At 49.3% G+C, this 13,080-nt stretch overlaps 2 protein-coding genes across 2 annotated transcripts in view; one reads left to right on the forward strand and one right to left on the reverse strand.

The window, feature by feature from the left end:
* Window positions 1–10,533, forward strand: part of ESS2 (ess-2 splicing factor homolog) — a 31,397-nt gene extending 20,864 nt beyond the window's left edge. The window contains exons 6-10 of the mRNA XM_029619611.1: window positions 3,635–3,768; window positions 4,056–4,158; window positions 4,416–4,525; window positions 4,784–4,899; window positions 5,293–10,533. Of these exons, the coding sequence (XP_029475471.1) occupies window positions 3,635–3,768; window positions 4,056–4,158; window positions 4,416–4,525; window positions 4,784–4,899; window positions 5,293–5,563 (734 nt within the window). The 3' untranslated portion in view covers window positions 5,564–10,533. The remainder of the gene's footprint in view (window positions 1–3,634; window positions 3,769–4,055; window positions 4,159–4,415; window positions 4,526–4,783; window positions 4,900–5,292) is intronic.
* TSSK2 (testis specific serine kinase 2) lies at window positions 8,090–9,166 on the reverse strand. The gene has a single exon (XM_029619063.1). It carries the CDS (start codon window positions 9,164–9,166, stop codon window positions 8,090–8,092), a length of 1,077 nt encoding a protein of 358 aa, XP_029474923.1.
* Window positions 10,534–13,080: the final 2,547 nt, after the last annotated feature.

Here is a 13,080-nt window from a genome sequence, read left to right on the forward strand (position 1 = left end):
GGTATCGGCGGTGATGAAGAGGTCAACGATTCCTGTCACAGAGGCCACAGCACTCAAGGATATCCAGGATAGAAAGCTGGAACTGCAGCTTAAAAAGGTCTTTGAGGTTTCGGCCCTGGGGGTCCGCGCGGCTATTTGTAGTAATTTTGCCCTGCGTGCGGGACTGCGCTGGGCCCAGGTCCTCCAGGCCAATGCAGGTCTCTCGGAAGAGGAATCTGCGCAGGCGGATCATCTGGAGGCGGTGATCGCGTACAGTGCCGATGCTCTGTATGACCTACTGCGCATGTCGGCCAGGGCCATGGTCTCGGCGGTTTCTGCACGCCGGCTCTTTTGGCTTCGCAATTGGGCGGCGGATGGCTCTTCCAAAGCTCACCTAGGTGCGCTGCCGTTTAAAGGAAAGTTATTGTTTGGTAAACAGTTGGATGACCTGATGCAGTCGCTCGGAGAAAACAAGGCTTTTAGGCTGCCGGAGGACAGGCCCAGGTCTCGCACTTCTTTCTCCAATAGGCCCCGGTTTCGGGGGAGTAGAAGGTCGCGGCAGCAGAGATCGTCAGGTTCTTCCTACAGGTCCGTCTCCTCCAGGTCGTCGTCGTGGCCTCAGTCCTTTCGGGGGAAAAGGTTTGGGAGGCAAGGTGGACCCTCGGCGGGAACGGGGTCCAAAGCCCCCCAATGAAACGCGGGCGGTCCATTCCTCGGGGCAGATTCAGTTGGTCGTGCCAAACGTAGGAGCCAGGTTGGCATTTTTTTCCGAGGAATGGACCAAAATAACCGGACCAGTGGGTCCTCAGCGTGATAAGTCAAGGTTACGCTTTAGATTTTGCACGAGTTCCCGCAGACAAGTTTCTCGTGTCCCCTTGCAAAGGCCAAGTCAAGCGCGTAGCGGTGCGGGAAACTCTTCGGCGGCTGGAGGCCCTGGGCGCAATAACCCCCGTGCCTCCAGGGCTACAACGAAAGGGCCGGTACTCCATTTACTTCATCGTACCAAAGAAAGAGGGCACGTTCAGACCATACCAAAGAAAGAGGGCACATTCAGACCAATTTTAGATTTGAAAGGGGTGAACAGGTGTCTTCGCATTCCACGTTTCAAAATGGAGACAATCCGGTCGGTGGTAGCCTCGGTGCGACCAGGCGAATTCCTGGCTTCGTTGGACCTCCCGGAAGCGTACCTTCATATAGGCATTCAGCCGTCCTATCAGAGGTTCCTCAGGTTTAGCGTGCTGGGCAGTTTTGGCCATTCCTCGAAGAAGAGCGATAGTCTGGCTCCCACATTTGGTACCTGATGGGAGACTGGGAGTGAGGAATGGACCGGCCGCCTCTCATTGTGAGGTCTTAGCCGCCGCCGCCGACTGCGGGTTACCTAGTCTGCCGAACCATCTTCCTCGAAAGGGCTGAGACCACAACTGTTGTCTTTTTGACCCTGGGCGAAAGGATGACCTAGAAGACCACACTGGCCGAGGTCTCCTACCAGCACGGAATCGAGACCGAGCTGCAAACGCACCTCTTGACCTGGGCCTGTCCTCCGGCAGTTTATGAACCTTGTTCTCCCCCAGAGATTGGATCATGTTCTCCAATTCCTTGCCGAACAACAACTTTCCTTTAAAGGGGAGAGATCCGAGGTGGGCCTTGGACGAAACATCCGCAGTCCAATTCCGGAGCCAGAGAAGCCTGCACGCAGAAACCGCGGACACCATGGATCTGGCCAACGAGCGTAACAGGTCGTCAAGAGCATCTGCGCTGTACGCAATGACCGCCTCCAGCCGGTTTGCTTGGGCAGCCTCCCCCTCAGAGAGGTCAGCATTGGCTTGGAGTTGCTGGGCCCAGTGAAGACCTGCACACAGTGCAAAATTACTGCACATCACTGCCCGGACCCCCAGGGCTGACACCTCAAACACCTTCTTGAGCTGTAGCTCCAACTTCCTGTCCTGCAAGTCTTTGAGGGCCGTCGCTCCCGTAACTGGGATAGTGGACTTTTTTGTAACAGCCGACACCGCTGCATCTACCTTAGGGAATCTGAGCAGCTCCAAAGCGTCCTACGGAAGGGGATATAACTTGTCCATAGCCTTAGTCACCTTCAGTCCCAAATCCGGGGAGTCCCATTCCCGGAACAGGAGATCCGTCGCCGAGAAATGGAAAGGGAAGGAAACCGTAGGATCCCTGAGGCCCGGCAAGACAGGATCCATAGCTCCCAGCCGGGACTCCACCGGTGGAGTTTCCAATCCTAGCTGGCTGGCATTAGCGGAGATAGCTCCTCCTTTTTAAATAGACGAACCACCTTTGGATCGTCTTCTTCCATTAACTGAGATCCTCTGACTGAATCTTGCTGGGGATCTGCATCGCCTTTTTCCCTTAAGCGGGTCAGATCCCCCCCTGGACCTATCCCTCTTCCGTGGCCTCTGGGCGGGCAGCAGCTGCAAAGGCTTCTCAGCCGCCTGCTTTTTTCTTTCCTTTTTTGCTTTAAAAGCTTTCTGCATAAGTAGCACAATTTCAGAGGAAAAAGAAGATTCTGATGAGGAACTATAGCCCCCTCAGGGCTATCCTCGCATATAGGAGAGCCTGCACCCGCAGGAGCGCCCCCCCTCCCCCCCGCAGGAATTTGTTGCAGGGAAAGCGAGGTGGGTAAAATCCCCTCCCCCATCGCTGCCCCCGTGGCCACTCGAAATTTGCCCAAAATGGCTTCCGTTCCCACGCTGAGCGGGAACGGGTCCTCTGACACCACACAACTCCTCTCTGCCCGTGCCGCCGAACACAGAGCCCGACTGCAGCCCCCCCCCCCCCCGAAGTGAAACAGAAGGTCCCTCGCCCCCCCTGCATACACTCCGAACAGAGGCCTTCTCGCAAAAGCTGCGAGCGTGAGGGGCCGCATGCACAGCATGAAGAGCCCCGAGGCATCGCAGGCCCACCTTCAATCTAAAGGGAAAACGGCGAAGTAAAAATTAAGAAGTCGGCCGCGCAGACACAACCCCCCCCCCCCCCCCCCCCCCCCCAAAGTAGCCTAGCCAAGTCACGGAGAGCTGGTACGCAGAAAACATACTTCTTTTTTTTTTAATGCACTGAAAACTTGCTGTTCGCTATCCCAGGTTCTGGAAGACAGGTCCTGCTTCTGTGGGGGGTGAGTGAGCCGGGCTCCCCGGTATCACCCCAGCGCTGCTTGAATCTGCAAAGGCAGGGACCTCAACCCTTGGCAGCGGCCTCGACCAGGGGGCATGATCCCTGTAGGACCTAGCAACCCCCTGGGAGGCTCACAGAACCGCCGACGGTAATGGGACTTACTTTCAGTTATTCTGGTTTTTTTTTAACTTAAAGATACAGCACCTAATTGTAGAACTAAGCCATGACTACACTCCTGCTCTATCAACTAGCAGTAATCAGAGAATCAGAGACAGTGGGTTTTGCACCTCCGCCATCTGCTGGAGACAAAGTAAGACTGAGGGACTGTGGGTGGCACCTTAGTATATATGGCAGGGTTGTTTGAAAAAACCTCTCTGTCTCCATCTGCTGGAGGGGAGGCAAAACCCAGGTGTCTGGACTGATCCGGGTAAGTACAGGGATTCAGGGTTTATTTTCATTGTATTCCTCCTCGATGTTTCTTGACAAAAGGAGGAAAGTCAAACATTAAGAAATTGGCTGTTTTTAGGTGTCCCGGATAATGAGGACTTGTTCAAGAAGCCGCGAGAAGTCATCCATAGAAACACACATTTCCAGAAGGATCCATTCAGCCAAGCATTGAGTAAATCCCAGCTTCAGCAGGCAGCCGCCCTCAACGCCCAGGTGAGAGAGCGCATTTGAGCGCCGCACCAGCCTCTTGTTGTGGTTTTTATTATTTAATTTATTTTATGCCTCTGTTTGTTTTGTACAATGCCTGGAACCGTGGAAAGACAACAGAAATAAATAAAATAAGCAGGGGCATGGGAAACGTTTAGAGGCTGAGAAAGCAAAGGAGTTTCCCCATAGACACAGAGTGGGAGAAAGGTCTTTAGTGCAGGTTTCCTGTAGTGCTGAATAACTTGTAAGCTGCTCCCTTCATTGCTGCTCGTGTTGGCTTTTGTATCTTTCAGTACAAACAGGGGAAGGTTGGGCCAGACGGGAAAGAACTGATCCCCCAGGAGTCTCCAAAGGTCAATGGCTATGGGTTTGTGGCCACCCCGTCACCTGCTCCAGGTAAGCTAAACTCCAGAAGGGCTCTCGGGCTGTTGGAAAGGTTTGTGCAGACATTGAGGTCAGTAAAGGTTCACCGCCCCTCTGCCGTGATGGATCATGGATACCGCGATGAGCAAAGAATCTCTCGGTGTATGGCTAAAGATTGAGCTCTGCTCAGAGAGAGTAATTTTTCTTGGATAATGAGCAACACAAAAAGTCGTTCTCGGTGTGCTTTCCTTGATCCCAAGCCCTTTGTAAGCCGTGGTGCTTCTTGGCAGGTGTGACAGACTCTCCGTTGATGACATGGGGTGAAATTGAGAGCACACCTTTCCGCCTGGATGGGTCAGAAACTCCCTACGTAGACAAGACCCCAGGACCTGCATTCAAGGTGCAGTATTCCGACTTTGCATAGTCATTGCCTTTCACTTCCCTCTCCAAGCTCATGATTCTACTTTTCTTCAGCCAGTGGCGGGATGGTTACAGTCAGAGCCCAAGGAAGTGCTGAAGTGGCTCTTCTGCCAGTTCTCCTTATCATAGTGTCGCTGGTTCCCTGTGGGATGAGGCTGTATGATATTCCTGCCAATAATTTCTGATCTTGCACCATTTCAGCTGCCTGGAACTGACTAATTTGTTTTATTTATTACAGATTTTAGAGCCTGGACGCAGGGAACGATTAGGCCTAAAAATGGCCAATGAAGCAGCTGCCAAAAACCGAGCTAAAAAGCAGGAAGCCTTACGGAGAGTGACTGAGAACTTGGCCAGGTAAGAGAGTCCCACAACAGCTGATGGATCAAATAAATATAGTGCTGTTAATATCTAGAATGTATTTATTTCATGTTTATAATGTTATGATTGATGTCCCGTAAATCACCTTGCGTTTTTGAAAAGGTGATCTGTAAATCAAATGAAATCCATTCTATGGTTGGAGACTTATGACTCCTGACTTGCTGCTGTTTCACACAGGATCCAAGAAATTTACTTGGGATTTTTCTCTGTTTTGCTGCAGAGGTGGGCTCTAGCTTTCTTCTGTGTAATCCACACTGAACAATAGCTGGTGCTTCTGAGGAGGGAGATGGAAAACATTATATAAACAAACATCTAAAAATTTAACATTCCAGTTGTGTGTTATTTGTCTGTTTTTTTTTCTCTTTCCAGCCTCACTCCCAAAGGGTTAAGTCCAGCTTTGTCCCCTGCACTGCAGCGTTTGGTCAATAGAACAGCCAGTAAATACACAGACAAAGCGCTAAGAGCCAGTTATACTCCGTCTCCAGTGCACACTGCCACCCCTGCCAGCGGGTCACGGACACCCACTGGCACCCCAGCACCAAGGACTGTGTCTCAGACTCCAGTGACCCAAGACCCTACTTCTCTTACAGATAACCTGCTGCAGCTTCCAAAGAGGAGGAAAGCATCTGATTTTTTCTGAAGAGGGAGCAACCAGGTCAGGTGCACTCTGCCATGCTGGTAGGGCCTGCCTTTCCCGTGTACCACAACAAGGATCCTCTGAAACTGCTAGTACAGGCAGAGGTGGTAGGGGTAGAAGGGACCATTCTGTGCATTTCCCTGCCTGGCACACACACTGCTTTCTAGGGGGAGGCATGAACATTATGTGCAGGCTTTGTCCTCTGCAGTGGATGGCAGGAGGAGTGCGTGCACAGTTGTGTGGTACACCTGAAACCAAAACAATGCCCAAAAATAAGACACACAAAGAGAAACTTTTCAAAGTTAGTCTTTATAAAAAAAAGTCTGCTTACCTTTGTATATAATAGTTTAATTCCATTGGGCAATTGAACAGGTAACTCATAAAATCAATCTACCAAGAAAGACTGACAAAAGGGATTTTACAAGAGGATGGTGTGCAGACAGTATTCCAGATGGAACCCCCAAAGATGATTCAAGGTCATTCTAATATAGTCTGGTCCATGATAATATACTGTTGTATTAAAATGAAATGGGTTATCAAGAATATACTGCCTGTTTGTGTGCGCCTTTGCATACCCACAGAGACACTGACCAGTGGGAAATCTGCTTTTGTAATGCCAGATGATAGTGCTTGATTAGACGCAAGTTAAAGAGCCAACAGTAACTGAAGGAGTCAATGAGAGGGTGGAAGCACTTCAGACAACAGCTACCAAAATAATGCAGGGCCTGCAACCCAAGCCTTACACAGAGAAGAGGGGCTTAAGCCACTCAAATAGGGCTCTCTGGAGGGAAAAAAAAAAACCAGAGGAATATGATTGCAACATTCAGATAGTGAGCACAGACTTTCATAAGCTAGAAGGAGGTGGCATTTTCCATACAAGAAAAAGCTTAAGGACATGGGATCATGTTGAAGTTGGAAATAAGGGGAAATCCTTCTTTCCCTATACATACCCAGATCAGTCCAGACAGTGGGTTGAGCCTCCTGTCCAGCAGATGGAGACAGAAAAAAAACTAAAGAGTATCCTATCTCAGGACAGTGCACCCCCCCCCCCACCCCCCGCATCCCTCCAGTATTTCTCTGTCTCCAGCAGAGGCACTGGGAAATGTAGAGGGAGGTGACTGGTGGTGATTCAGCAGGTAGAGGCAGCTAGGCAGAAGGTTCTTATCTGATGAGATCTACTGTATGGCTGTGTTAGGAGTTCCTGATAATGGAAACATTTACTAATGTGATGCTATGTCCAGAAGGGATTAGTGATGAGCTAGGGTAATTTTGTTTGATGTTGGGGGTATATTCAAGTAGTGTTGAGAATGCAAAAGCCTCTACATCCTGAACACAGGACATTTCTTAGGGACTTGAGGTCCTGGGATCTAACCCAGTGATTCTCAAATGAAGGTGCATGAGATGAATTACAGGGCGTGTGAGACATTTTAATTTCAGTACATTTTACCATTCTTTGGAGGGGAGGGAGCTCAAAATATTACAGAAGAGGGAACGTGTCTGACACTGTAACCAATCAGCAGGCTTCTAAAGGACACCACCCCAGACGCTTCTTAGAAATGAAAACATGGGTTGTGTAATCACAAAACTAGAATTAACAATCTCAGTATAAAATGTATGGGACGAACAGTGCCTGCAAACAGAGGCCTTTATAGACATGGCTATTGGGTTTTCTTTAAAAAAAAAAAAATCTCAGGTACTATACAATGTGTTAAGCCCCCGTTTGTCATCATTTCATTAGAGCAATCATTCCAGCTACAATTCTGGAAAATGATGTAACTGTTTTCACATTAAAATATCATAAGGAAAACCATTCAGGTTGTAAAGATTACAAACCCACAACTTGGATTCTTCAGGTTGATTTCAACACTAGAACTGAGTAAGCTGCATTGGACTCAGCCCCATACTCTGTGCTGATCGGCTGTTTTGATTTTCTTTGAGCTTCTGCATCTCAGATAGGGGGACCAGCTGGCTGCAGAGCACAAGGAAGCTTTGCATTTAGAATGGATGAGCAGACTAGATAGGCCACATGGTCTTTTTCTGCCGTCGTGTTTCTATCTGCATCAATAGTGCAGACCAGGCTTTGCCTGTCCCTGATGAGATGAAGCCATGTGGCACCCCCTAGCTTAAGAGTCAGAATGGAACCACCTAGTCTATGTGCTGCCAGAAGAAAAATGTCAAGCTTTCTGCCCTTGCAGTAGCTCCTGCAGTATCAGTTTGACAGGTGTGGACATGATTGTTAAATTCTATAATGCCAGAGAACTGCAAGACCATCTTAGAGCAACACAAGACTTGTAACCTTGCAGCAATGCAAAACAGACCCATGGAAAAAAAAAATCCACATTCATGAAGCTAACTGTAAAATAATACAACTTACCCCCTTCCTCCTTTATACTAATAAAATTTATTCATTTTAGTGCCAGCCATCATAGAAAAAAACAATAGGAACTTAATTAAAACCACTGTCTGCTAATTGACTTTGCCCTTTACTCAATGCTTTAGTTCGTTTAATGGTTTGCATGATGGCAGATGTTAAGTGGTGTTCTCTCTGGTTTTGGGAGAGGCGGTTTTTACCCCTTTGATGCTGGTAGCAGAGTTCTGCCTATTTGATCTAGCTGACATATTTCTGACCTCTTGCTCATCTTCTGCATTATCATTATTTTGGGAATCCAGTTCATCTTCGCTTTCGTCTGACTTTGCCCCTGCCTTCTCTTGTAAATCAATAACTTCTTTGTAATGCGTGGAGGAAGAGGAGGTTGAGGTTGAGGAGGCTTTTTGCTTGTTACTCATCTGCATCCAGGTGTGGCCTAAAACTTCTTCAATGGTATAGCGGCGGTTCACATCTGGCTGCAGCATGCGGTAGATGAGCTCTTTGCACTCGACTGTTAATCTTTTGCTTTTGGGGAAGTCTATTCGATGTTCCTTCTGTATCCTCAGCATGCGCTTAATGTTTGAGTCATCGTATGGCATGGAACCACAGACCATGATGAAGAGAATCACCCCCAGGCTCCATACGTCATAAACCTTGGGCTGATAGGGAACACCCTGCAGCACCTCAGGGGCTGCATAGGCGGCAGATCCGCAGAAGGTTTTACTGAGCACAAGCTTCCCATTCTCATCACGGGAACAGCGTTTAGAAAATCCAAAATCAGACAGCTTGATGTTAAAATCCTTATCCAGGAGAAGGTTCTCACACTTGAGGTCTCTGTGGACAATGTCAAAGTCATGGCAGTATTTGATTGCCAGTGACAACTGCCGAAACATTTTGCGGGTAAGGTCTTCAGGCAGGGCTCCCCGGCACTTAATGAACTCCAGCAAATCTCCTTGCACGCCAAGCTCCATGATTATATACACTTTCCCCTCTGATGTCTCAAAAATTTCATAAGTCTTTATGATGTAGCGATGGTTCATGGCAGCCAGAATGTCCATTTCCCGGGGTAGAAATTTTTCCAAGAAATCAGTGGGAGCCTTTTTTCTGTCAATAATTTTTACAGCCACATTGATCTTTAGTCGTTCAGAGTATGCAGATTTGACTTTAGCATAAGATCCTTCTCCCAGATTGATCCCCAGAGTGTAGCCTTTTTTCTTGAGAATGGTGGCGTCATCCATGCTGTTGGAAGTTTTCCTCTTGGGCCAGCAGAAATCACATCTCCTCTGCACATGGGGTTCAATATATGTGGCCTCCTTAATGCTAGTTCTCTGCCATTTACGAGTTCTCTGTCGCTTGAATATGATGATGAAATGTATTCGGCATTGTTCTAGTATGATGTCGGTGAAAGATGTCATAAAGCTCAGATTTCAGCAGGTACTGATTTAGTGGACAGATGCAATGTGGCCAGGTGCTTTGAAATCTTGCTGACCAAGTACAATGACGTTACTGTGGCAATAAGATAAACTGAAGGAAATCATCTGTAAGTTAATGTGTTTTTCTAAAATACGTCCTAGTTTGAGAGAAATTCTTTTGTGTTGACTGGACTTAAGTGTATATAACCGACCAAATTATTCAATGACACACAGTGAGACATTTGGAATATATATTTCCTCCTCTTAATGTATTTTTAATAATGGAACTAAATTAAATCCTTGCTTTACTTTGGAAGAATGGTAGTAAAATCTATTATCTATGACATTTTGTGTGTGCTTGAGAGACTTTGGCAGAAACGTAAGGTACTCCTTAATCAAGGAAGTCCAGCTATGGAATTGGTTAATGGGATGTCTGTAATTTTAGAATCCTAAGAATACTTTCTCAATCATCTGCTGGCATCAGGTTCGTAGAGTAGCAAGAAAGGCTCAATCAAAATCCCAGATTTTTCAAGCTTTGTTCCCTTTTTAAAGTCAAGAAGCAGTCCCATGCCTTTAGAATGTTTCCGTGCATGTCATAGAAAATACAGTTCAAGTTAGTAGAAGGATCTGGTTAAGAGCAACAGATGCTTTAGTGGGCCAAAAGACAAGGGCACTGATTTCTATCAACCTTTTTTTAATGTAATACTTTGAAAAGTGTTAACACCTGTGAGTTCCTGTTCATACCCCAGATCAGTCCAGACAAGAGGGTTTTGCATCCCTACCAGCAGCTGGAGGCAGAGAATAGAAACTTTTCAGGTGCCACCTGCAGATCCTCAGCATTTCTCTGTCTCCAGCAGATAGTAAAGGTGCAATCCTGCAGCCGGGAGATTATTGGGTGGGAAAAGAAAAAAAATGTAAGAGCGAGCAGTTAGTGAAGACTGTTCTCCAAGGTATTAGGTTCCTTAATGGGCCATATCTCGGGTTGAGCAGGGGGGTTGGTAATCCCTGTTCTGCCTTGGCCCTTGACTTCCAGACAAATGGAAAGCCAGGGGTCCTGGTTCCCTCACTCCATCTGAGGCCTTCTCAGCTTTCATAGACAGCCAAGAGCAGCCAGAAGCAGGAAAGTATATCTTTATTTCCTCAGGGCTACTTGGTCGCTGTTGCTTTAAAAAAAAAAAAAAAAAAAAAAAAAAGCTTGGTTGAGGGCAGGGCTGTGTCTCAGCGTTAAGGCTGTTGCAGAGGGTGAGAGGGGACGCGCACGACTCGCCTGCAGTACCAGGGGTCTGGGACAGCGCCAGCAGCAGCAATCACAGCACACGGGAGGTTATTTTTTGCTGCGGGCTGCAGCAAAAGCATGGCATCTCTTGCAGAGCAAGGGAACCTGTGGGGTGAAGAAATTGCGCCTCAATGGATCCTTTTTGTGCGCCATCTGTGCCTCCAAAAGGGAAGGGACCTCTCAGGAAGTGGTCGCTGTACTTTTTTTTCAGGCCCCATTCAGGAGACCCCCCGGGGAGGTTGGAGGAGACAGTAGTGTCTCACGAAAGTATGCAATGACTTCCAAGTCGCCACTCTACAAATTTCTTGCGGCGACACCTGCGAAGACTCGGCCCACGAGGCGGCATGGGAGCGCGTCGAGTGAGCCCGAAGGCCCACAGGAACAGACTTCCCTTTCAGTATGTACGCGGAAGCAATGGCCTCCTTGAGCCAGCGCGCAATCGTGGTCCGGGAAGCTGCCCCCCCACGTTTTGGGCCTGACCACAAAACAAAAAGGTGGTCCGAGACCCGAAAAGGGTTCGTTACTTCCAGGTAACGGAGCAGGACTCTGCGGACATCAAGTTTCCTCAACACCTTCGTTTCAGGATCAGAACGCTCCCCCTCCGGAAAAGCGGGCAGCTCAACCGTCTGGTTCAAATGAAAAGCTGACACCACCTTCGGGAGGAAGGAGGGAACCGTCCTTAGGGAAATCCCCGAATCCGAGAATCGCAAGAATGGCTCCCTACAAGATAACGCCTGCAATTCTGAGACTCGTCTCGCCGACGCAATTGCCACGAGAAACACCGCCTTAAGAGTAAGGTCTTTTAGCGTTGCCCGCTTGATGGGCTCAAAAGGCAACGTGCACAGAGCCGAGAGTACCCAATTGAGATTCCAAGACGGACAAGGATGAAGTAACGGGGAACGCAAATGCTTAGCCCCCCGAAGAAAACGCGCCACATCCGGATGATGTGCTAGAGACATACCTTGCACCTTCCCTCTGAGGCAACCAAGCGCCCTACCTGAACCCTAAGAGTACTACAAGATAGACCTCTTGCAAGTCCTGTCTGAAGAAAAGCGAGGACATCAGGCATGGATGGCAACATAGGATTCACCTCACAAGTTCTACACCAATCCTCAAAACACCGCCCAAACCCGAACGTAGGCGAAGGACGTAGAACGCTTTCTAGAACTGAGCAAAGTGGCCACCACCGCATCCGAATACCCCTTATTCTTCAAACGTTTCCTCTCAAAAGCCAGGCTGCGAGACAGAAGTGATCCGCGTCCTCCAAACAGACGGGTCCTTGACGGAGGAGTGCTGCCACCCCTCGGAATCTGAGAGGGGGCTCCCTTGCCAACTGCAGGAAGTCCGCGAACCAAGGGGTCCTTGGCCACTCCGGCGCCACCATGATCACCTCCGTCGGATGCATCTCTATTCGACGAAGGACCTTGCCTATCAGTGGCCAAGGAGGGAACACATATAGGAGAACGTCTATGGGCCAGGGGAGTACCAGAGTATCTACCCCTTCGGCCCCTCGTTCTCTCCTTCGGCTGAAGAACCTTGGGGCCCTGGCGTTCTGAGCGGTGGCCATCAGGTCCATGCGTGGCGTTCCCCACCGTTTGCATATGAGGTGGTAAGCAACCTCCTGCAGCTCCCACTCCCCTGGGTCCAGTCTGTCGACTGAGGAAATCCGCTTGGACATTGTCCACTCCGGCGATATGGGACGCCGCTAAGTTGCTTAGATTTCTTTCCGCCCAGAGCATTAGCTGCTGCGTCTGCTCTGCGACAGCCCGGCTCCTTGTTCCGCCTTGACGATTGATGTACGCCACTGTGGTCGCATTGTCCGACAACACTCTGACCGCTTTCTCTCGAATCAGAGGGAGGAATGAGTGCAGTGCCAACGTGACCGCTCTGGTCTCCAAGCAATTGATGGACCACTGTGACTGAACTTTGGACCACTGTCCTTGTACCGAGCGGCCCTTGCAAACCGCCCCCCAGCCGGATAAGCTGGCATCCGTAGTGACTACCGTCCAGGTGGGCATGAGCAGGGACACTCCGCGTGTCAGATTGTCGGAGCTGAGCCACCACTGTAGACTGGACCTCGCCTGATCCGTGAGTGGGAGTGGAAGATGAAACTCCTCCGACACCGGACGCCACCGGGAGAGCAATGCGGATTGCAATGGCCGTAGATGAGCGAACGCCCAGGGAACCAACGCAAGCGTCGACGCCATCGACCCCCCAACACCATCAGATAATCGCAAACCTGAGGGCACTGTAGGGACAACAATCGGCGCACTTGATCCTGAAGCTTGCACATCCGCTCCCTGGACAGAAACACTCTGCCTCGCTTCGTGTCGAACAGCGCTCCCAGGTAATGCAGGGTCTGGGTGGGAACTAGCTGACTCTTGGAGAGATTGACCACCCATCCGAGTGAGCGCAAGAGCTGCAGGACCCTGTTGACAGCCTGTCGGCATTGGCTTTCGGATTT

This window comes from Rhinatrema bivittatum, chromosome 11, assembly GCF_901001135.1.
Source record: "Rhinatrema bivittatum chromosome 11, aRhiBiv1.1, whole genome shotgun sequence".
In the NCBI taxonomy this organism is placed as follows: Eukaryota; Metazoa; Chordata; class Amphibia; order Gymnophiona; family Rhinatrematidae; genus Rhinatrema; species Rhinatrema bivittatum.

Excerpts from the sequence above, each read along its gene's own strand:
- TSSK2 (XM_029619063.1), bottom strand. The coding sequence starts at position 9,166 with ATGGATGACGCCACCATTCTCAAGAAAAAAGGCTACACTCTGGGGATC.